The 23,416-nt window shown below is 48.0% G+C and overlaps 8 protein-coding genes across 8 annotated transcripts; 3 read left to right on the top strand and 5 right to left on the bottom strand.

The window, feature by feature from the left end:
• Positions 1 to 730: 730 nt before the first annotated feature.
• Positions 731 to 1,993, bottom strand: M438DRAFT_360531 (MFS general substrate transporter; the record flags this gene model as incomplete). The annotated part of the gene is made up of 2 exons (XM_029907442.1): positions 731 to 1,240; positions 1,292 to 1,993. The coding sequence occupies 2 exons, from the start codon at positions 1,991 to 1,993 to the stop codon at positions 731 to 733; spliced, it is 1,212 nt and encodes a 403-aa protein (XP_029754584.1).
• Positions 1,994 to 2,802: 809 nt separating this feature from the next.
• Positions 2,803 to 5,169, top strand: M438DRAFT_285793 (uncharacterized protein; the record flags this gene model as incomplete). Its single annotated transcript, XM_029901557.1, has 1 exon — positions 2,803 to 5,169. One exon carries the CDS (start codon positions 2,803 to 2,805, stop codon positions 5,167 to 5,169), a length of 2,367 nt encoding a protein of 788 aa, XP_029754585.1.
• Positions 5,170 to 6,099: 930 nt separating this feature from the next.
• Positions 6,100 to 6,529, bottom strand: M438DRAFT_340684 (ribosomal protein S7; the record flags this gene model as incomplete). The annotated part of the gene is made up of 3 exons (XM_029904350.1): positions 6,100 to 6,234; positions 6,303 to 6,371; positions 6,464 to 6,529. The coding sequence occupies 3 exons, from the start codon at positions 6,527 to 6,529 to the stop codon at positions 6,100 to 6,102; spliced, it is 270 nt and encodes an 89-aa protein (XP_029754586.1).
• Positions 6,530 to 7,649: 1,120 nt separating this feature from the next.
• M438DRAFT_285783 (multidrug resistance protein 2) lies at positions 7,650 to 11,575 on the bottom strand (the record flags this gene model as incomplete). The annotated part of the gene is made up of 3 exons (XM_029901555.1): positions 7,650 to 7,998; positions 8,047 to 11,330; positions 11,387 to 11,575. The coding sequence occupies 3 exons, from the start codon at positions 11,573 to 11,575 to the stop codon at positions 7,650 to 7,652; spliced, it is 3,822 nt and encodes a 1,273-aa protein (XP_029754587.1).
• A 659-nt stretch (positions 11,576 to 12,234) lies between these two features.
• On the top strand, positions 12,235 to 13,711 carry M438DRAFT_370227 (Ribokinase-like protein; the record flags this gene model as incomplete). The annotated part of the gene is made up of 8 exons (XM_029908167.1): positions 12,235 to 12,271; positions 12,340 to 12,355; positions 12,405 to 12,558; positions 12,613 to 12,954; positions 13,007 to 13,144; positions 13,216 to 13,406; positions 13,478 to 13,591; positions 13,678 to 13,711. The coding sequence occupies 8 exons, from the start codon at positions 12,235 to 12,237 to the stop codon at positions 13,709 to 13,711; spliced, it is 1,026 nt and encodes a 341-aa protein (XP_029754588.1).
• A 732-nt stretch (positions 13,712 to 14,443) lies between these two features.
• On the bottom strand, positions 14,444 to 15,886 carry M438DRAFT_378920 (uncharacterized protein; the record flags this gene model as incomplete). The annotated part of the gene is made up of 1 exon (XM_029908861.1): positions 14,444 to 15,886. The coding sequence occupies one exon, from the start codon at positions 15,884 to 15,886 to the stop codon at positions 14,444 to 14,446; it is 1,443 nt and encodes a 480-aa protein (XP_029754589.1).
• An 871-nt stretch (positions 15,887 to 16,757) lies between these two features.
• Positions 16,758 to 20,384, top strand: M438DRAFT_285791 (amino acid adenylation; the record flags this gene model as incomplete). Its single annotated transcript, XM_029901556.1, has 1 exon — positions 16,758 to 20,384. A coding segment is annotated over one exon (3,627 nt), but the record flags the coding sequence as incomplete, so codon positions are not given.
• Positions 20,385 to 22,220: 1,836 nt separating this feature from the next.
• M438DRAFT_360538 (uncharacterized protein) lies at positions 22,221 to 23,205 on the bottom strand (the record flags this gene model as incomplete). The annotated part of the gene is made up of 3 exons (XM_029907443.1): positions 22,221 to 22,340; positions 22,433 to 22,478; positions 22,568 to 23,205. The coding sequence occupies 3 exons, from the start codon at positions 23,203 to 23,205 to the stop codon at positions 22,221 to 22,223; spliced, it is 804 nt and encodes a 267-aa protein (XP_029754591.1).
• Positions 23,206 to 23,416: the final 211 nt, after the last annotated feature.

The raw sequence follows: 23,416 nt of genomic DNA on the forward strand, positions 1-23,416 counted from the left end.
TAATAAACTAGGGGTATCTAGAGTATAGGAAATAATAGGAACGTATTAATAACTTATGTTTTAATGCCTAGTATAATTAACATTCTTTAAGTAAACCTATAGAAGAGCGTAGGAGTTTAGGATATACTATATAGTAATCTAGAGACTTAGAGATTTAATATTGTACTAGTTTAGGAGCTACATTATTATAACTTTAATAGTTATGTTTAAATTATAGGAGTTAGGGCAAACTTTAAAGTTATTAGACAGAAACATATATAAGGAGGAGACTAGGATAGGAGAATTCGCTTATATATATAGGCAAATAGGGACAACGACTTTATACAAATCCTAGTAGATAGTAACAATATTATAGTAATTATTATAAGAAAAGGATAGCGTAAGATACTAGTGGCATCGGTCTACATTCTAAACGTAGGATAGGGACTCGAATAGGACGAAGTCGAACTACTTAACCGATTGTAGGAGATCTAGACCATCGCTCAAAGACTAGGTATAGGAATGGCTATAGTGATCTAAAATTGTTCTAATTGATGATTAATCTATCGATTTAGTAAACAACTTAGCTATTAACTCAATTAATACAATTCCTCGACACGATGAATCAATTCAATCCAATTTAGGGGCACTGGAATCGAATTGAATCATTTTATGGCTACCCTACGTAATATAGACTTCGTACAACATATCGGTCTTTTCGGCCAAGACAGACTCTGCAACATTTCATTCTTCACACCTTCTGGCCAACGCAAAGACCAGTCTTGGAGATACGAGCCAAGAACAGAGATAACCCACCACACAAAAAGCATGTCCCCGCCCAGACCTGAGCTGGAAGATATCCCTGACCGATCCCAACGAGCGCTCCACCAAGCGGGGGCCCCGTCAAGCACGCAAAGCTGACCACAGTGAACCCCATGCCCATCCTCACCCCTGTCTTTGAGATGTCTGTTGTCAGACTTGATAGAGTTGAAGGCCACAATCCCTGAATACCGTTGGAGAAGATACCGTATAAGATGATGAAAACGTACACCCCTGTCGTACTTTTTACAGCAATCCAGCTGTAGCTTATTGTACTGGTTGCTAGAGTGAGAGGAATGATTGTGTTCAACGGTCCAAAGCTTCGGTTTGCAAGATACGCGGGGACGAGACGGCCGACAATCCCAACTCCGTTGTTGATGATGATGAGATCGACTGAGTCTTCATAAGACAAACCGATAACCTGACGGCCAAACGTACCAATCTATCATCTCGCAGTTAGCAGCTTGTCAGCGCACAGAAGATCGTTACTCACATAGAAGAACCCAAAATACAAGGCCCAAAAGTTCAAGAACATCCCAAGACAAAACAAAGAATACGCCGGCTCCTTGAATGCAGACCACTCTATCAACGCGCCCGAAGTCCTTGGCGGCACTCGTACCCGGAACAAAATCATGGCAGGAACTGTGAGAGCAAGCATAACGAACCCAACAACTCTCACAGTCCACCCGAAACCAAGTACAGGTAGCGATTGACGAACAATGGCTGGAAATATCATACCTCCTGTCCCGCTACCAAGCAGACAGAAGGCAAGAACGAAAACACGATGTTCCGAAAAGTACGTAGCAACAAGGCCCATACTAGGACAAAACATCATTCCACTCCCGACCCCCGTGCAAACCCCCTGGGCCAAGATCAACTGCCAATAACTCGTCGCCAAGCTCGTCATAAACACTCCCAGAAGTTGAAGTACGGCACCAAGAAAAAAGACTAGACGAAAGAATCCAGCATCTAGAGCTCGGCCTGAAAAGACACCAACGAAGAAGATGAGGAACGTTTGGATGGAGCCGATCCAGGATATGGCCGAGGACGAGAGGGACAGGGTGGAACTGTAGTGAGTTTCAAAGACGCCAAAGCTGGATATGTAACCCCAGGTGTTAAAGCAGACGAAATGGCCCATCAAGGCCTGTGTCCAGGCTGTCAAGCCGCCGTCAGGAGGCAATATTGCTGTATCCATGCTGCTCTGGAGTTGAATTCGGGATCAGAGAATCCTGCGTGCTCCTGGCGAACGGAAACGACTGTGAGACGTGACAAAATTCAGGATTGAGATCTTTTGCTGCGGCAAGTATACACATTCCGAAAGAGCGGGCCGTAAGACGGGACAGCCGCGCTAGTCCTTCAAAGGCGACATATCAAAAAGTCTCCGAAGCCGCCGTGTTTAACCTTATCCGGTCCTTAGTACCAAACCTTCAGCCAATGGAAACGGGAATTCAACTTCGCTTCGCGCGATGAGTCGTTCAAAAGGGTGCGAAAACAGATTAAGAAAGTGCGGATCTCGCTTAACGTCGTGAAAATAAGGTCTGTCTGTCAAATAAGCTCGGTCCACCGTGTGCTTCGACCGTGTCACGACATATGTTTCTTTGTAGATACGAGGCTCTTCGTTGATACACCGCGATGACATCATGAACTAACGGAGAGTTATGGGACGCCACAATGCCCGATCAACTTGAGACGGACAGAGTAGCTGATCTGCTCAACTTCAACCGCTCCGACAAATGAGATACAACCGACGTACAGCGCTTAGTCGGTGAGTTATGGAGGCTCTTCTTGGGCATTTGCTGATCTACCTGGATTTGTTCGAGCGAAGTCGTCAAGGATTGTCCCGAGCTCTCGCTACTATCGCGTAATGTGATCCTACTCACTGAACATGCGTTACCGTACTGGAGTTCTATATAGCTACGAGTAAAATGGAGCAGGAAAAAGGAGGCACCAATCACCACTCGCCTCAAATTGTTTCTGTGATACGTATCGCTTTATTGTTGAATGATGAGATTCGCAAATTCTGCCCTGTCTTCAGCCCTGCAAACCCCAGAAGATGTTGTTGTCGTTGGTGGGGGAGCCTCCGGTGTCGCTGTCGTTCTTCATCTACTCGAGAAAATCAAACAGGGGAAGCGGATGAAGAGTATAACCTTGCTGGAAAAGAGCAAGGCTGCTGGTCCAGGGCTAGCGTACTCTGAAGCTTGCGCGGGGACTATCTTGAACATGCATGCAGACACCATGGGTCTCTACATCAACGATCATCTTCACTTCTCAAAATGGAGAGCAGCGAGATATCCCGATCTGCAACCAGAGCCCTTCCCACTGCGGAGTCAGTACGGACAATATCTCCGCTCGCAGCTGGAAATAGCTCGCAAGGAATCTTGCCGACTGGATGTTGTACTGAATGTGATATGTGGAGAGGTCGTCGATGTTCAGCGGAAGAGAGGGGGATTTTTGCTAGAGCTAACCAGTCGCATCAAGATCAACACCCAGGTCTTAGTGCTGGCTCTCGGTAATTTTGCCAAGGTGGTCCACCCGGGACTGCTCGGGGTTGCAGGCTACTTTCCTTCCCCGTGGCCCAATTCTGCATTGAAAATCATACCACCTGAATCACCAGTGTCGGTGCTGGGCACAGGACTTACAGCCATTGACGTCGCCATCTGTCTCTCCGAAAATGGTCACGAAGGTCCTATTCATCTGGTTTCTCGTAGTGGAAGGCTGCCGAAAGTACAGGGGCATTGCGAGCCCTATAGCCGAAGATATGTACTCCATTGCCTTGCTCGAGACGTAGAGCAACGCCCGGAAAGGAGCTTCATTCGGATAATCGAGACAATCTCGCAGGAACTAGATCGTGGAGCCTGTGGAGATTCCTCCCAGACACAGTCTTCGACAGACTCTTTGACAGAGTTTCAAGCCAGTGTCAATGCCGCCGAGAACCATTTAGTTCAGTGGCAGGCAGTTTTCAGAGCAACGGCGCCTGTTGTAGAGCGATATTGGCACACTTTTCCCAACTCAACAAAGGATCTGTTTCTTGGAGAGTTCTTCAGCACATGGATGACATACCGCCACTCTATTCCTTTGGAAAACGCCCGGAAAATCGTTACTTTGATAAGTCGAGGGCAGTTGCGGGTGCACTGTGGTGAGAAAGCCTTCTTGTCTGGGGACGAGTTTTTGGTATCTACGACCAGTGGACTTGTCCAGTCTCCTTGGCTGATTGAAGCAGCGGGGCAGGAGCATGATCCCTACAAGAGTGGATCGGAGCTCCTCAAGCGACTCTTGGACGCTGGCGAGCTGACAGTACATCCAGCTGGAGGTGTAGTCGTGGACTTCAACACCTTGGCAGCATCCGAGAATCTTTACGTCATTGGATCCATGACTAGGGGGACACATTTCTACACTGGAGCAATCGACAGGAATGTAGCTCACGCTGCGCGCATTGCCGATAGCATAAGCGGGGAACGCCCAAGTCGACCGCTACATGTCGGTCTGTTTGTTGGGACAGACATTTTTTCGCACCTCATGACGAGTAAAATTGTCTCCCGGCTCTTAGCTCTGGGTCATACACCATTCATCTTCTTACCGGCCCACAAAGGCAGCAAAAAGCAGAAACATTTTGATCTCGAAGAGCTCGCGTTTTTTGAACGTCAGTTGTATCAGGATATTGTGATTCCTTTTTTAGGTACATCCGACCCCAGCGGGTCAATGTGCATGACCGTGGAACAAATGAGGGTCCACTATGGAATTCTCGTACAGCATATTCTGGACGTCAACGACCCTGCTTTCCTCGATGTTCTTCAACGGAACTTTATCGACATTGGCATGTCAATTCGTTGTTATCAGAAGTTTGGTAAGGGCATCATCAACCACTTCAGCGGCTCAAGGAAGCTTTTGAACCTTCATCCGGGAGTTCTTCCCAATTACCGCGGAGTTATGACGACGATAAGGGCGATGAGAAATGGTGACGAGAGCTTTGGCTACAGCCTGCACGAGATTAACGAAGACTGGGACGCTGGTCACATCCTCGATATCCGAACCTGCCCACTTACCAGGAAGCCAATGCTGCAGTACATGAATGATGTTTACGACGTCGGGGTTGAGATGGCCGTTGACTCAGTTGACAAGATCTCAAGAGGGGAAGTACTGGCCGCAACTGAGCAAAGCGAGGCAGATTCTCGTTATTATCCCTTCCCGACCACCGATGAGCTAGCTGACTACCGCCAGCACGGTCTCTCCTTAGTCAACCCTGAGGAGATGGTCGATTCGATCCTCGATTCGTTGAGTACGCCGCGCAACAGGACAGAATTCAAAGAGACTCTACAAAAATCAATCTCCCATTGGTATAGGACAAAAAGAATAAGCAAGAGGAAGGAGTGAGAAGTCTTAGCCACGAGCGTGTGTGCTGCCTATGATATTTAGTTTCTGCTCCCCATGTATCTAACTAACAATCTGATATGAATGATTGCATGTCCGCATCACAACTCAAAGTCAATCCTCACCACTACCGCGAAGGCAGATGAAGATGAAGAGAGCATTCTTTGGGCCCGAAAGCTCGCCAAAACCGATGCAAGTAGAAAAGTAAAAGAACACTCAGTCAATATCAGCACTTCTCGGCACATGCCACAGCTATGGGTAGAGAAGCTTGGGTTGTAATTTGACATCGGTGTTTCGGACACGAAAAGAAAAGGATAGGAGATAAAGAATTGTGACGAATTGCGAATTTGCCTCTTGAAATTATTCGCGAGCGATGCTTTAGGGTAATTCCATGTATAACACACAGGGGGCGATGATTCAAACCATCGAAGAAGGGGCAAGTGTGATGTGTGGAAGAAAGGCAAACCTAGCGAGAAACTGTTTACAAAGATGGCCGTCAGGATCATTCTGATCGACATCAGGGTGTCGTGTACGCAAATGGTGTCGGGTGCAGCATTCAGGGTGTCACAGCCTGTCGATAGTGACCATGAAGAAAGCATCGAGAGAACGACTCGCCGATCGAAACGAGGTTGCACCCTCACCCGCAGTGACAGCGTCCCGTCCTACAGCATCATCACGCAACAGTGTATAACAATCCACGAGTCACTTGCGGCATCATCGCCCAGGATCAAGTGCTCTCAGACTGGTATTATATTGTACATTTTTCAGGCGCCTTCGCCAAACCATATCTGAAAGGGTATGTAAAATCCCCAGTGACTCTTGCAGTGCTGAGAAAACAATTCTTGCTTTTTTTGAATTCCGCCGCACAGCCTCCTCTTCTTCGACATGCCTACAAGCCACAGTGTAATGCCACCATTGCAGCGAATGATGCGTTTACCCGTTGGACTTGGCAACACGCTCGAGCTCGTCCTTCTTCTTAGTGGCGTAAGAGTTGGAGGAACCCTTGCCGGCGTTAATGAGCTCTTTAGCGAGGCGCTCGGCAACGGACTTGATGTTGCGAAAAGTGGCCTTACGGGCACCAATAGTTAGGAGGGTAATGGCCTAGTTGACGCGGCGGAGGGGAGATATCGACTGACGGTACCGGCGGAACCGATATCGGTAGAGTCTTCGCGAGGACCGCAGTTGACAATGGCGTCGACAGCGACCTAGATAGGGTTCTGGTCGGCCATGATGTGGACCTAGTCGGGTGTATCAGTTTGCTGTATGAGCGCATGTAGACCAAAAGGTTAAGACGCACAATCTCGGAGGCGTAGGCGACGATGCGGACGGCGATGAGCTTCTTGCCGTTGTTGCGGCCGTTCATCATGAGGGAGTTAGTAAGACGCTCAATGATAGGGCACTAGGCCTTGCAGAAACGCTTGATGGCGTAACGATCTTCATGCCGTTTCTTATAATGTCAGTATACCCTCCTAAGGTAAAGGAGAGGTCCCAGTATCTGTTCCCATGAGCCGTTTTCATGTTTCGTCTTTAGTCTTTCCACATTGGGCACATAAACAAGAAATGCGGCACCGATTCGAGTGCTCCGCACTCACACTTATCAGTTTCGGTGACCTTGATCTTAGACAGATATGAATTGAGCCTTAATGTATTCGTCCTTCGATCGAACTACCACCTCCTGGCCGATCATAAGATTGAACACATGGACTGGCTCCTAAAACGCAAACCGGGACGAATAACCGGCACCATCCGCATCAGAGAGCCTGGACTAGGAGAGTCTATTGGGTTGTAAGAGTCAGGTTTATCTCTGATAGTTGGTGTCACCTTCGTTAGTTCGCGTGGGAAATAGAACAGGTTTGCAACTGCTAGCAACGCTCTCTACATCAATTGACAACAACACCTTTTTGCCTACCACGCAAACTCTGCACGCATTATTAAGTCTTCTTTCGACATGTTTCAGTACGTCTCGGTATGCCTCTACCAAATACAGAGCTATGACTCGACGACGAACCTGTCAACGCCCTTAGAGCCAACCTCGCACCATCCTAAGCTGACAAAGACAAGACAAGCGGCGGAAGTTGCATCACGACATGTACTTTCACAGCCGTGGAAAGTTAGACTGAATATCCACCTACCTGCCTAAATAAAAACTTGTCTACTTCCCTACATAATTACTACCCTTACCTACCTTCTTACATTATAACAAGGACAACTCCCTAGCCTACGTCTGCCACGTGCGACAGCATCCAGATCACCATCGTCTCCACTATCCCTAAGGAACACGTTTCTATAGAACCCTAGATTGTAAGAGACTACAAGAGGAACGGTAAGCGCACATATGGCAGACTGTTGCAATAAATCGGATTCGTAGTGCAAAGGCGAAATCGCACAAAAGCCAGGTTGGCATACTCTGAGGTTCAGGATAGTGGATCTAGACAAAATGTTTTTGTAATGCAAATTTCCTTAGATCAAGAAGATGATAGAGACTACTGACGACTACTTGCACTATGTAGACTATGATACTTTCCTTTTCTCGCCAAGAGCTCTTCATGACTCCCAAATTCTATGATTGCGCCTTCATCAAGTACAATTATCACATCAGCTTTCCGAATCGTGCTAAGCCGATGAGCGATTGTGATCGAAGTACATCCCTCTGTCGCACGTTCAATTGCATTCTGTATCTTTTGTTCCGATTCTCCATCCACCGCGGATGTGGCCTCGTCCAAAAGCAAGATTTTCGGATTTCGCAACAACGCACGAGCCAAAGCTACTCTTTGCTTCTGGCCACCACTTAGCTTGCCACCGCGACTACCAACGTTCGTAGCGAAGCCATCACTGATATAAGTAAGCATCAACTGTGCACGGATATGAGGGGACACTTACGGGAGGGAGCTGATGAAGTCGTAGATGTCTGCTGTTTTGCATACGGCCTCGATCGTAGCCTCCGAGACAACCTCATCTTCGATTCCAGCGAGAAGGTTTTCGCGTATCGTACCATTCAGTAAAGTCGGCTCTTGTACGACCAGGGCGAGTGACCGGCGGTACTTTTTGGTGTTCATGGAGGAGATAGGGTAACCATCAACAAAGATCTGACCTGAAGTTGGATCGTAGAACTGCTCAAGGAGAGAGATGATCGTACTCTTTCCGCATCCCGTCTTCCCGACCAGCGCTATGTGTTGACCTGGAAGTACTTTGAATGAAACACCGCGTAGTACCGGGTGTCCAGATCGGGTTGGATACTCAAAAGTAACATCTCGAAACTCCACGGCGCCATCAGTGATAATCGGTCCCAGTCCATCGCCAGTTCGCGACTCTATTTTTGTTCTCTTCTTCAAAAGGGTTCTGATATTGTTAGAGGACTTCTTGGCCTTGCCGATGTCAGGAGCGAAGGAGAATACGATGCCGACGGACATAGCACCCAGCAATATTGATGAGTACACTACAATAAATTGTAGAGTGTTGTATTCCCGGCGCACAATCAGGGTGCCACCAAACCAAAAGCCCAGAGCCATACATGCATAGAAGACCGATTGAGCAATCGCATACAGCAGAGATGATACCAGATTTAACCGGAGATTCTTTTGTTTCGCTATCGCCAAGAGTTTTTTGAAGTGGGTAATAGCTGCATCTTCGCGTGTAAGCGACGCTATGGTCCGGATTCCTGAAATGGTCTCGCTCGCAAAACCTGCAGCTGCAAGATTATGCCTTTCCGTACGTGCCTGGTGCTCACCAACGATGCGTATGCCCCAGAAACCACAAACGATAATGAGAGGAACTACAGCAAAGCAGACGAGAGCAAGCTTCCAGCCGAAGGCACAGGCTAAGGCAAGACTGGAGACTAGGGTAGTCAGACTTATGAGAATAGTTCCGATGATGGATCCGCCTAGGCCAGCGAGATGACTTGTCTCAGTTGACACAAAGCTAACCAGATTTCCTGCAGAGTTACCTTGCTGGTCATAAAATTCCATGTCCTGATGTAGAATAGCCTCCGTCACCTGTGTACGGACGCGAAAGATCAAAGACTCAGCGGAATGTACGAAGGTGATGCTCTCAATGCAAAACGCTGCTGTCTGTACTAGAGCAAGCATGAGATACATCAAGGACCAAAACCCAGCGCGAGTTCGTATCGACTGCTGTAAGGGCTCTGATATCGCAATCACAGCTTCACCAAACACGATTGCAGACGCTGGTTCTTCGAGACCTGCGATAAACGAACAAAACAAGCCTAGAAGCACAACAACAAGATCTGACTTGTTGAATCGGGTCAGGAAAGTTGCCAAATCTCGTAAAGACCCGTCGGATGCTTGTGTTTTCTCGTTTCCCCGTGCACTGTTCTGGGAGCGGCGAACATACGCTTGAATATCATGTCCAGTTTGTGAAGCTAGTCCTTCTGCCTCGTGTTCTTTTCCGAGGAGCGATTCTCTTTCAGTTCCTGAGATGCATTCGACTGTTGACCTTCCGTCTGGATGTTGAGCTGGTTCTGTAGTTTGGGTCTCCATCAGACGCCGGTACAAGCCATCCTTCCTAAGCAGCTCACGACAAAGGCCTTGCTCTACGACTTTCCCTCCCGAGATGACCACGACGTTGTCCGATTCGCGAATCGAGGCAAGTCGGTGCGCAATCATGATTATAGTGCATTCCTTGCAGATTTGGCGAATCGCAGCTTGCACTTTCGCCTCGGTCTCGCTATCTAGGGCAGATGTTGCTTCATCCAAGATGAGGACTCTGGGGTTTGCAACCAACGCACGAGCTATGGCAATGCGTTGCTTCTGCCCCCCAGACAATTGAGACCCTCGCTCACCCACTAGTGTTTCATACCCGCTTGGCAAACGAGATATGAAGTCATGGGCGCATGCAGCCTTGGCTGCGTCTTCGATGATCTGCTGCCGTTTCTCTGGTGAGCAAGCATCACTGCCTAATGTAGGGCTACCAAGACCGTATGCTATGTTGTCCGTGATAGTAGTGTTGAAGAGGATAGGTTCCTGGCCAACTAGTCTGATCTGACTCCTAAGCCAGCGAACGTTCAAAGTCTGTATACCCTGCCCATCGAACAGTACTTGACCCTCTACAGGGTCGTAGAAGCGCTCGATTAGATGAGATATCGAGCTTTTCCCTTGGCCAGTTTTGCCGACAACCACTGTGATCTGCCCAGGGCGAAAGACGATGTCGAGTTGATTGATGACCAAGACATGCGGGCGTGAAGGGTAGATATGGCTAACACCACGAAATTCAATCTGACCTCGAGATATCTGTGGTCGTAGCCCATGTTCTGATGTAGCATCTATTGTAGATTCACGGGCGATCATCGTGAATAGCCGGGATGCGGAGGCGAGAGCTGAGATAATACTGTCTGCGTTGGATCCTACACCGAATACCGCAAAGGCGGCAGTCTTGGCAGCAGTGGCAACCACAAGTACATCGACGAAAGTAGCAGTGCCGTCGGTCAAGAAACGTGAGCCTTGCCAGAACGCCAAAGCCATATTGAGATAGCCTGTTCCTATGGCAATACCAAGGACACATCCTATCATGGCCTTCAATCGAAATGAGCTTGCTCGAGCTCGCTGAAGGTGCTCGCGATATCGCTTTATAACGCTGTTCTGGATTCCCAACGCAGCAACACTTTTGATAGACCCTATTGCCTCTTCGATAATAGTGTTTCCAGCGGAAGTCTCCTCCAGTGACTGACTGGCATATCCACTGGATAATCTCTTGCCAATCAAGAAAAGCGAGAATGCGAAGACAGCACACCAGAGAAGTATGAGTGTGAGTCTCCAGCTGTAAGCAAAACACAAAATATAAGTACTGAGAAGGGTTCCAAAGGCGCTGACGGTCAGTCCGAGTTTCTGTGAGATAGCATCCTGGACAAGAGTCGTGCCGGTCGAGATCTGTGTCGTGAAGCTGCCAGCTCCCAATTCGTCGAAGATCGCGATGTTCTGCTTCAAGGTTGCTGAGAAAAAGTGTTCTTTGATCTTTCGTGCCAGCTTCTCTCCTGTGTACACGAATCCCAGCCGTGAGATGTATTGGGTGACGAAAGAGGCGATTGCGATATAGACAAAGTATAGCGTGAAATGATCGATTGATGCTGTCCAGGCGGAGACGGATCGGCTAGACTCGGGACCGTCATTGTCGACCTGTACGAAGATATATGCGATTCTACTGAATATGATCTGGAAGATTAGTGGAGCGTACGTATGAAGAAGACATGGGGTAAGATGATACTTACAGATGGCACAACTCGACATACACCTGCTCCAAATGCGCATAGAGAGCTGATCGCAAGGATCATGAGATCCATGCCATTTGCATAACGATAAAGATCTTTGATTGTGACCTTGACTTCTGGGAAAGCTGCTTGCTTTGTTGTTATATCAACATGGGTCGGTGTATCGTTCGAGCCCCGAGAGTCTTCCATTTTCAGTGCAGCTCCAAAGCTTCGAACCACAATACCATAATCTAATCAATGAGGTATGATTGAGTCGAAGTAGGGGGAGTCGGATTCCGCGCGGCGGCCTCGTCCCTGGTCGCTCAAACGTTCTGCCAATAGAGTTGATTGCTCAGGGATAAGTCAAATTATATTGTACAGTAGTAATCCCCAAAACTGCCGAGTCACCTCCCGAACTCGTATGTTAGCTCAAAAAATAAACTCTCCGAGTGTACATTGGGTGATTGCTTGATCATGATTCACTTTTGAGTCTAGCGAGAAGAAACGAGTAATGATCGTACGAGCTGGTCAATCTGCATTACTATAATCAAATTTGTCCTATCTTTGTATGCATGCAAAAGAGCATGCATACGATACAGTACTGTGATAAGGTATGGTAGGGTGGGGTGAAACAACTAGTTACTGCTTTGGGCCCGTTATCATTTAATTAGCCGAGAGTCGTTCGGCGGGTTTGTTTGGAAGAAGGCTGAACCTTCGGGTAAATCTTCGGTGCCTTTATCCGCAACCTAGTATAAACTTTGTTACCAGCTAGTCTGCCAGCGAGCGACTTTTATCTGCGCCCTCTTGTTAGCCTTTTCTTATGCGCGAAAAGTGTGATCTCAGATATCAGTGAGACCGATCAGGGGAAAATGGCACGTCTACTGTGTTTAGAAAATCCACTTCTTGGTAACGGCAACAATGTTTTTTGTATACTCAATGTGTATACTAACGAAGAATGAATTTCTGAAATGCAGACATCCAGGCGTTTGGGTAAGTTAAGACTGTTAGTATTGCTCTTTCCCAGCTCATCATCATTCAGAAATCATACACTATTGAAGAAATATGGCCTGAAGCCGAATGATGCAATTCTGGCTGATCAGCGTCATCATAACATCTACGAAGATCTCATCGATAATCATGCCGTGGTAATGACGGCTGGTGGAGGGGCCCAGAACACCGCTAGAGCTGCGGCAGTACGTTGCACCTGGATAATGCTACAATATCAACTAATCATGTATAACTGTCAGTACATGCTCGCATCAGGTAGCGTCCTCTATCTAGGCTGCGTCGGCCGTGACAGCTATGCCGATATACTCAGATCTGCTTGCCATCAAGCTGGTGTAGACGCTGAGTATCTCGTCGATGACTCCCAGCCTACAGGCCGATGCGCTGTCATAGTTACGGATGACAATCGAACTTGCTGCACTGACCTTGGCGCGGCAAATTGTTACAAGCTCAAACACTTGGAGCAGCCACGTATCTGGAACCTTGTTACCGCGGCGAGATTTTACTACGTTGGTGCTTATCATTTGACTGTCTGTCCTGAAGCGGTCATGGCATTGGCGAACGAAGCAGCAACAAACAACAAGGTTCGACTGCATCCTGTGTTTTGGGTTACATCGACTCACTCAAACAACCTAGGTCTTTATGATGTCCCTGTCGGCGCCTTTTATCCCACACGTGTTTAAGGCGACTTTGGACATGACGGAGCCTTACTGGGACGTCCTTGTTGGCAATGAAAGCGAAGCCATCGCTTGGGCGGAGTCTCACGATTTCCAGGTTTGTCATCATTTCTTTGTTACCTGTGTCAGACTCCAATAGGCTTTACCTGGTGACTGATATCATGTCAGAGCAAAGATGTTGGCGAGATTGCTCGACACCTCGCCGCTCGTCCTAAGGTGAATAAAAAGCGGCCGCGTATAGTACTGATCACTCAAGGCCCCTCGCCAACTATCATTGCGGAGAGCGGGATACTTGAGGATCGTTGCATTCCCGTCAAGTCAATCGAACGTTCCGAGATTGTCGACACGACTGGGGCAGGGTATGTGATCTAGAACAAAAATCACGTATTTTACGCGTGTCCAGTGACTGACAGTGATGAATTGTATACAGCGATGCATTTGCAGGTGGCTTCCTCGCTGGCCTTGTTGAAGGCAAACCATTGGAGACTTGCGTCGATATGGGTCATTGGCTAGCCAGACTGAGCATCAAGGAGCTAGGGCCAAGGTAAGACCATTCCGAACACTTCTGTCTACATAGAAGGGCAGATTCGCACATACATGAGACACTTCTGACGTCAGCTCAAACACTAGGTTCCCTAATCCTAAGCAAAAGTACAGCTTTTGAGAATCATGGGAACTCCAGCTAAGGAATTAAATGGAAACATCACAGAAGACAGGTTGTCGACCGGTATCACTTATGTAAGCTGCGTTCTTCACCTATTGCATCTCCATAAATGGCCGTCTCTCGTTACGAGCTTATCCTTCCACTCTCTCCAAATACTTCTGCTTGCTCGCATTGCTTGAAACTTTTACGTTTGTCTTTGAAAGCTTGGCATGATTATCATTTTTATGGTGACAGGATCTTCACGTCGAGAACGTCTTATACGAGCAATAGAAAGTGAAAACTTTGGTATAGTAATGCAAAAAGATTGCCTAGTTATGAAATAAAGAATAGGGCAGGGGGGAAAAAATAGAAAGGACGGTGTATTGAGAAGCAAGCATCATCAGGCAGACTGATTTTCAGCGATGCCTTCTTATTCGATATGGCGTTGAACTCCATAATGGGTTCCAGGGCCTAGACCACTACACCAAACACTCTCCAGTGGAAAATAGAGAAATCTCACATAAAATACAGACTGATTATTTGGATTTTCTACCTCGCAAAGTCGCATTGAACAACTGATATAGTTTCCTTTTGTTTCTGCATTCGAACAACTACCATGCCTAAGAGATAAAATGTTTGTTGACTGTTAAATTATCTGTGTGTCTATTTCCATTCGTCTGAGGTCAAGTAACATGAGATCAAGAAAGTAACAACGATCGATCTCTCCCTCGCTTTCTGACCTTTCACCCAGCATCATGGCAGACTTATCGTTGCAACAGGATTCCCAACCTTCTTGTCTAATATGTGGGAGACATACATGGCGCTCATAATTTCGGCGGGTAAGCGATGGTCATCCAGGTTTGAGGTCAGCTCTGGATAGTCAATCTTCCCTTCGATGAAAAGGATCATTTCCAATATCATGGTAGACTTTGCTTGCTCAGTATACAACTTCTCATGGCTATAACCCAGCTCGTCTGCAAGGTCTGCCAGATGAAGAACCTCCATTGGCTGCGCATGACCAGTAAGCTCGTGATTGCGAAAAACCTGCATCTCAAAATGATTATTGGCGCCTGTCTGGAAGTTTCCAGGTGTGCATGCACTGCCATCGTCGGCAATGGATCTGGATTCGATGTAGATTGTCTGGAATGGCCCGCTTCTGATCTCATAAGCCTCGTGCTTGACTCTCCCATTGCCTTTGTATTGGTCCGGATTTGGGTGAAGGGTCGAACGTTGGCCATACCCAGTACTGGAAATGTTGAGTTGGGCCAGCATTACTGGGTCGCCTTCTTGACGGAAGGTCAATTGTGCTACCGCATCGATTTCCCCGTACCCCTGAGCTCGCTGCGCAAGATCTTGCTCGCTTTCTGTACAGACTGATTGATATTCAGCTACTCCGAACAGGTTCTGATAATCTTCCTCACGCAGCTGTCGGAAGAATCCCTTTGGCGATATAAAGCTGCTGATCACGTCGATACTATCTGGTGATTTCTTTGGGATTATACCAGCTTTGGCGAAGCAACAAGTGAGGTCGAGGATGTGGTAACCGCTATGGGATACCTTGCCGTAGCCCTTGCTGTAGGTGTGGTATCGCTGTTCCAGGGTCTCCAAGGGCAAGCGAAAAGTTCCGTCGCAGTAAGATGCTGAGATACCGGTCACAGGACATCCAGTATGCTCAGCGATTTCGCGAATATAGCTCATAGCCCGCTTGAATATTGGATTGAAACGTCGGTGACTGCTGACCATGAAGCAAGTACGCGTATGCTTCTGAAGAGCAGAGTATTCCGCAAATAACTTATGGTAGTCCTCTGCGATGCCTCGTGCTTCGTTGATGTCGACGGTTGCCCTTTCACGGGTGGTGATCGGCTTGTCCATGAGTATGCTGAGACCGCGGCCCATAGCCCAAAGCGCGTATGCTTTGTGAGCAAGAGGCTCAGTACTAACGACGAGAGCGTTGATTTCCAGTGTATCGACCAGGTGATCCAGTGCAGTCTTCACGTGTGCGGGCATCACATCCGTGAAGAATGGAACGAAGTGGGTCTTCATCTTGGGACAGTGCTTCAAGGCCCATTCTGTCACTTGTATGCGCTTTTCCTCCACATCAACTCCCGCTTTCACCATTTCTCCATGGTCTTTCCCCAAAGCTTGGAGTTGTGGAATATAAGTACGCTGCGCATGGGGCCCGATACCGACTATCATGATTTTCGCTTCAGTCATGGAGGAAGGGACTGGATATTTGCAGTCTTTGGTGGAATCATGCCTAGATAGAGTGGACATATTTTAGAACTGTCTCTGCGCCTGTATCGAAGAGAAGGTATTTGAGTAGAGAGCTGTACATAGATGATTATGTAAATTTCGCGGGTCAGACTGATATACTGCACAAACCATTTGACCTAGGGCAGAACATCATCAAGTTCCGAGGCCTCGTCAAATAATCCTCCGAATCTTGTGTTCCTTACCGTCTGGGTAATAGGGTCGAGTGGGTGCCGGTAGGCCTTGAGAGCAATCGAGGGCTCATGGTGTTGTCTCGTCTCTTCCCTCAACCAATAAGCTTACGAGGCGTCTCAAAATGAGAAACGGAAGATAGTTGCACGCTAGATCTGATGTGCATTTCTTCCGTTTGAGCGAATGAGATACGAGCGGTCAAGATAAGGCCATGGTAGCACGGATCAATCTGAGCTTCGAGGCGAAGTTCACGACCCTGTAGCTGATGGTGAAGCTGTGGCGCTTGCCAAGGCCGAGGGAGCTGCCCGACTAATGCAGAACTCTCCGAAAAGGGCGATAGATTTAGTATCAAGCGCTCCGAGATGAGGGATAATATAAAGTCGCCGAGCGATATTCATGGCTCCGAGTTCCTCGGCATGATGGAATTGAAAGTTCAGGCGCGCTGTTTTTGAACATTGGAAACTCTTTTGTGGCGTTCGGCATGCATGTCCCTATGAGTGCTCTCGTGAGATAATTGCTTGTCACTGCTAGCGCAGTAAATATCTTAGTACAGAATCTCATTGGCAACATATTACTCTGGATCTAAGACCTACCATCCGCGAAAAAGTATCAGATACTGTACTTGCTAGAGATGCTCAGCTCCCAGGACTTGGAAACCATATGGGGATGGAACAGTCTTGTTCCACCCAGCATTCATGGCAATGTGCATGGCGCGATCGAAATCAATGTTCAAAAGACACCATGGGCACCAGCAGTTTGCGCTTGGGATGGTCAATTCACTTATGAGGATATCTGGGAACTGTCCGATCGCCTGTTCCACCGTTTGGCCCAATATGGCTGTGAGCCTGGGCAAATTGTTCCTATCTGCTTCGAGAAGACTAAATGGACCATTGTTGCCATTCTTGCAGTCCTCAAGACTGGCGCAGCCTTCGTACTCTTGGATCCAAGTCTGCCCAGAAGCCGTTTACGACTAATCACGGAGAAAATCTCAGCCTCGGTCCTTCTGTCTTCGCTCCAGACGGCCTCGTTGGGAAAGTCCCTCTTGGAGAATACCATCATACTTGATCCTACTGTGCTCCTTGGAGCTGAGCTTGGTCCAAATTGCATTTCCTCTGGTTCACATCAGTGCGACAGACTTTATGTTTCATTCACTTCTGGAAGTTCGGGAAACCCTAAAGGAGTTGTAATCACTCATGCCAACTACTGCGCTGCCATGTGGTATCGGATCAAAGCTCTTTCACTTGGTCCTCATTCACGGGTCTTTAACTTTGCTTCCTACGGCTTTGATGTTGGTATTGAAGACATGCTCGCTACCCTCATGGCTGGCGGATGCGTGTGTGTTCCGTCAGAAGACGAGCGCATGAACGATATCCTCGGTGCTATCAATCGATTGGAGGCGAATAGCGCTGATTTGACCCCTTCGATGATGCATCTGCTTAGCCCAGAAGCTGTGCCTAGTCTGAGAGTCCTGAAATTAGCCGGAGAGTCGCTTACATCAGCGAACGTGCTGAAGTGGGCGGATCGCACGACACTTTTCAACGCCTACGGACCGACGGAGTGCACAGTCTATTGCACGGTCAACCGAGTCACATCTCTAGAGACTGAACCGTCGAACATCGGACGAGGACTGGGAGCCTCAACATGGATAGTCGACCCTGATAACCATAACCGGCTCACAGCTGTTGGCGAGACAGGAGAGTTACTCATTGAAGGGCCTCTCGTTTCCCCGGGATATCTTGGAGAAGATGAGATGACAGCAGTAGCCTTCATACATGATCCAATCTGGCTGACTCGGGGCTTTGGTACACACAAAGGCAGACGGGGTCGGCTCTACAAAACTGGTGATCTGGTTGCGTACGATAAGGATGGCACGATCAAATTCAAAGGGCGGAAAGACACACAGATCAAGATCAGAGGACAGCGCGTCGAACTCGGTGAGATCGAACATCACCTCCTTGAGCATCTTCCCAGAGGTGTACAAGTTGTTGTAGAAGCCATTCAGCCCCTGGACAACTCATCATCTCCGACGATCGCAGCTTTTCTGCTAATACCGGGCAGCGAAAGGGCAGATGATATTCTGTGTGACACGATACCAGAGCCTTTGAAAGCAGAAATACTAGCTCTGAAACCCAGACTCAGTGCTACCATGCCTGATTATATGCTCCCTACAGCGTACATTCCTGTGGCAAGATTTCCAACGACGGCATCATGGAAGACGGACCGGAAGGAACTACGAAAGATAGGCTCGGCGCTATCCAGAAGAGAAATCAGTGCTTTCGTCGCTTACCGTGATGTTATCGACTCCGAACGACTTTTCAATGAGGATGCAATCCGTGGTATGTGGGCTGAGCTACTCCGAGTTGAGCCGCGAGATATAGAGCGAACAGATGACTTTTTCTGGCTTGGCGCAACATCCATAACGGCAATGCAACTCACGGTCATGGCACGGAAGCAAGGCATACCCTTGACAGTCGCACAGGTTCTCCGCCACCCACGCTTGATTGATCTCGCTCGGATAACTGTTGATATCCCACCAGCGATCCCAACCCGCTACGATCCTTTCTCTTCTGTCAATATATCGAATATCGATCGTCATCTCGAAAACCACGTACTGCCAGCACTCGCGATTGATCGAGCAGATTTGGAGGACCTTGCAGAGGCCACAGACTACCAAGTCGCTAAGCTGAGCACGGGACTTACCAGCACCAGAGGTACCACAAACTACATTATTCTTGATTTTCAAGAGCCCGTCTCACACGATCGACTTGAAGCTGCTTGCATGAAAGTCGTCACACACATACCTGTTCTTCGCACGGTATTCCTAGTCCATCAACGTCGCGTGTTGCAGGCAACCACTAAGCATTTTCGGGGATCATTTGCATGCCGACGAGTACTAAGTTCCTTGGAAGCTACTACCAACGAGGTCATCGAACTTGACATGCATCATGAAGTTGATCCTGGCAGGAACATGGTCAAATTTTGGTTCCTCGGTGGGAATGGCCGTACTCGTCGCATCATATTGCGATTGTCGCAGGCATACTATGATGGTCCGACCTTGATCAAGATTGTGAAGACTCTTCGAGCTGCATATCTGAACGAGAGATTGCCACCTGTGATCAATTTTACAGAATACATGTATTGGATGCGGAGGGAAAATCTGTCCAACGAGGCTGAACAATACTGGCGACAACTACTGGCAGGATCAGTTGTTACCAAGATGGTTAACTATTCAAAACCGTCGTACAAGAATGTCCTTGACGGTGCAGTCAATCAGATCGTGCAAACTTCCCATTTCCAGGGCTGCGGACTGACTATGGGTACCGTTATCAAGGCAGCATGGGCACTTGTGCTCCGTGAGCTGAGTGGAAAGTCTGACGTCGTCTATGGTTTCACGACATGGGGTCGTAACGCCCCTTTCCCGACAATTTCGGATGTTGTAGGACCGTGTCTAGACACGATGCCTACAAGGGTGAAATTTCGCACGAACATGACACCCGCAGAACTCATGGCATCAGTACAAGAACAGACTATCGCAGCTTTGCCGTTCGAGAATTTTGGCTATCAGAAGCTCGTCGAGCGCTGTACTAGCTGGCCTCGTTGGGAACGCCTGAGCTCGATTGTCATGTACCAAAATCTTGGTGAAGATGTTGATCAGATGTCTTTGGGCGATAACATGATCCTGTCTAGGAGGGCAGTACGTCCACCTTCTGATAGGGCTGACATCGCCGTTTACACAAAGCCGCATGACCTGGGAACGTTTATCGAGATCAACTCTTGCAATACGAGCCTGCCGCCACACTACGCCCGGCTACTACTGCAGAGGATGTGTCACTTTATCGAATATCTCACTGCTAATCATGGTGCTAATTCTTCTCTCCCACCTATAGTGCACGCGGACCGTCCCGCCATTCCTTTCGTTCTTGAAACGTCCAAGACTGAAAACCAGTCTCCACCAGCCAGATCTTCAAACACGCAAGAAAGCTCTAGTCACGTCATGAAGTTGGTCATAGAAGCATGGAAATCGATCATCGCTTGCAGTGACGAAGAGACAAGAGCATATGAAGCCAAAGACGTACCTTTCTATGACATCTGGGGGACCCTTACTGCAGCCTGGGGATTTGCCGACTTCTATCGGAGAGCTGGCTACGTCACGAGTATGGAGGCGATGATAGATAATCCAACAATCGCGTCGCAAGCTGCAGTTTTATTCTCTTCATCATATGATGCGGAATGCCTGCTTCCTTGGTCGTAGTCGATTGACCCGTCGGCATGCCATTTCGAGGCGTCTCAGCTGTGTCTCACGACATGATCGTTCCATACACACAAACACTTCTTTGTCCCCGATCTGAGCAGAAGCATATTGTGGAAATGAGCAACGGCATAGCGATATCGAGATTTGAAATAGATCACGTAATTAAGTACGTCTCGAATGCGAATTGCGAATAGCAAGAGTTTCTCGACCTGTTCCGCTTTCTCGTGGAGGACTGGATGAACATGAGATGTATAAGAAATCCAATACGCTTTCGATTTCTAGTAGACTGCTTATTTATTCATGGTTCTTTTGAGCAAGTTTCGAAGCTGTGACAACCTCCCTCGCATTACACTGATGTCATCACGCCTCCATGATCAAGCCGTAATCCACCATCGTGTCCACGATGTGCGATGACATACGAGAGCTGGAAATCCCATGACCGTTATCGTTCGACCTCCTACTTACACGGTAGTTGTCCAGCAAACTCAAGACGTGCTCGATCTCGCCCTAAGAATGTACGCTGATCTGTAGCACAAATTTAATCTAGAATTTGCAGTAGCCTTCGAGTGGTGTGTCATCCAATTGCAACCCCGGGAACGGAGGAAGGCGCGCGTTGGAGGAGCCGTCTAGCTTGATGTTCCCGTTGACTGTGCCACTCGTGTTTGAGCGCAGTCTTCTCTCGGGATTGTCACATGTTTGTAGATTACAAGATAGAGAACATCGTGTAGATGCCCAGCTAATAGGATTGATTGATTGATTAATTGGATGATTCTTGTAAGCTATTTACAGTCTTGTCGTCTGTATGAGCTATCGTAAACATTGCTTGGTCGCTGCGCTCGCAGCTTGGTCTCAAGTACAATTTGGCAAGAAATTCAAAACTTACCTGTCTCTGCTGCTCTTCACTTCGTCTTTGTACCGTTGTGGCTCCCATCCTAATTGTCTGTTGGGGAAACTGGACCGTCGACTTTACCATTCCCAAATTTGGTGTCTACTTCTCCATCGAACCATCTACTGGCTCTCCTGTTCGGTATTCCCTCTTCTTTCTGTTTCCCCCTAGAAGGTAGGAGAGGTCTCCCTATCTTCTTCCCGCCTTTTCCTCCATCCCTCGTCTTATATCTGATCATCGCGGGCATCGTAACAGGACATGTGCCACTGTTTCGTCCTTAATCCCGCACTGGCACTTAGCGCTTTCCTCTACCTCGAGTCTCGCCAGGTTCGAGTCAAGGTGAGTATGTTTCGTGCGGGCTTGACGAGCACCGCCGCTTGGTCCGAGTCGAGTGATCCGTGTAGCTTTAGCATATGTTCCCCTGGCAGAGCGGCACCAAGTTGCTGTGTGTAGTGACCCTACGCGCATAGACCCGTCTCGCGTTGGTATCCCTCTGCACATCGTTTGACCTTCCTTACTACCAGCTCTCGAACAGCCCTGTGCTCTCGTACCCGTGCTGATAATCCATTCGTAGGCCTGCACCCTAGCGTTATTACGTCTCGAGCGATAGCATTTACTAGCTCGTTTCCTGGGATGTTTTGGTGTGCTGGGACCCATACTAATCTTATTTTGATCTTGTACCGTTCCACCTCCTCTAGTGATTCTAAGAGCCCCTGGAGCACTTCTCTGTCTTTCGCTTAGCTTATGAATTATCCGTCGCTTGAACAGTGATAATCAGCCAGACTACGCGAGTGATCGTCGAAGGGGCCTAAATCAATGCTCCTCAACTGTTGATCATGAATTTGGTGATGGATATTCAAAAACCCGCCATGTTTCACTGACAACTCCTATCCCTGGCAACTACGATCGACTCAAAAGGTAACAAAGCTTATAATACGTTCAATATTGAATCACTGCCCTACAGAGCTTTTTGCGATGACACCGAAGTAAGATTGAGATTCTTCTAATACAGCCATCCGGCGATCTCGGATGCTTGTCGCTACTTCTTCTTCCAAGCCCATTCGTTGAACCTATCAAAGTCCAGTATAATCCCCATGATCTCTAGTTCACTTCTAATAGCATCGATCCAGGCACATGAGGGTTCACAGCTGCTCAAGCTCACAGCATGAACGCGGGCCTTATAGTTGATCCACCATTTTGGAAAAATCCTGCAAATTCTCAGTCAAGGATGCAGGTTATCTTCCCTTTGTCGATTAACAAATTCCCAGGAGTAAGGCCCTCATGTGTGAAAACAAACATTTTAAAGGGTTGAAAGTATCTTGTTGCTTCATCAATCCTCAAGCGAAAGGTTGGTAAGTGCCACGAATCTGGTTGAATGGACGCATTCGTAACCCCAATTCTTGCTACATTCTCTAGAGCGTCTCTACGGACGTCAGCCATTAACAGCGTGTAGTCGGTAATGTCAGAAGCAACCGTCTTGTGCTCTGAGTCGGGCAGTTTACCCCATGGGTCGTCTGATGTTTCTCCTGGAGCCCGCTTCATGGTCCTGAAATATCGTTTGCCTGACACCTCAGTCCAGTGACAGATGATTTCTGGGACAGAAATGGTTGGGAATGTATCCTTAACAAAGCTGATTGTTTGTGCTTCATCCTCTATGTCTGGCGCCCACGATCTGACCTTCCAAATCAGGCCAGCAAACTCCCAGACAGCAGTAGAGGCTCCCGCCGAGTAGAATGGCTGGACCGAGATCAGGATCGTAGCAGGTATGGAAGAAGTACATCGGACTTGGAAGGTACGGCCAAACGGGTCTCGCCGACGGTAGAGAATATTGTCTTTCAAGGAAGAGAAGTCCTGAAGCTCGCAGATGTGATCGTGACCAATCAACCACTGAGTTTCTCCTATCTGAGAGATGCTTGATTTTATGGGTAGATCCATTTCGCTGGTATGACTTCAACTCGGATTGAGGTCTTACAAAAACAGTAATGGCTCAACAATACCCTGTGATAACGTTATGCTGGACAAGTTTACTGCGACCGGGATGAACTTTGTGAGGAAAATCAGTCCGTGGTCGCGAACACGTAGCAGATTTGTTCTGCAGCTTAGTAAGCTCCGCGTAACATCAGATGTTGCTGCAGCGTACATGCAT

This window comes from Aureobasidium pullulans (genome assembly GCF_000721785.1).
Source record: "Aureobasidium pullulans EXF-150 unplaced genomic scaffold scaffold_53, whole genome shotgun sequence".
In the NCBI taxonomy this organism is placed as follows: Eukaryota; Fungi; Ascomycota; class Dothideomycetes; order Dothideales; family Saccotheciaceae; genus Aureobasidium; species Aureobasidium pullulans.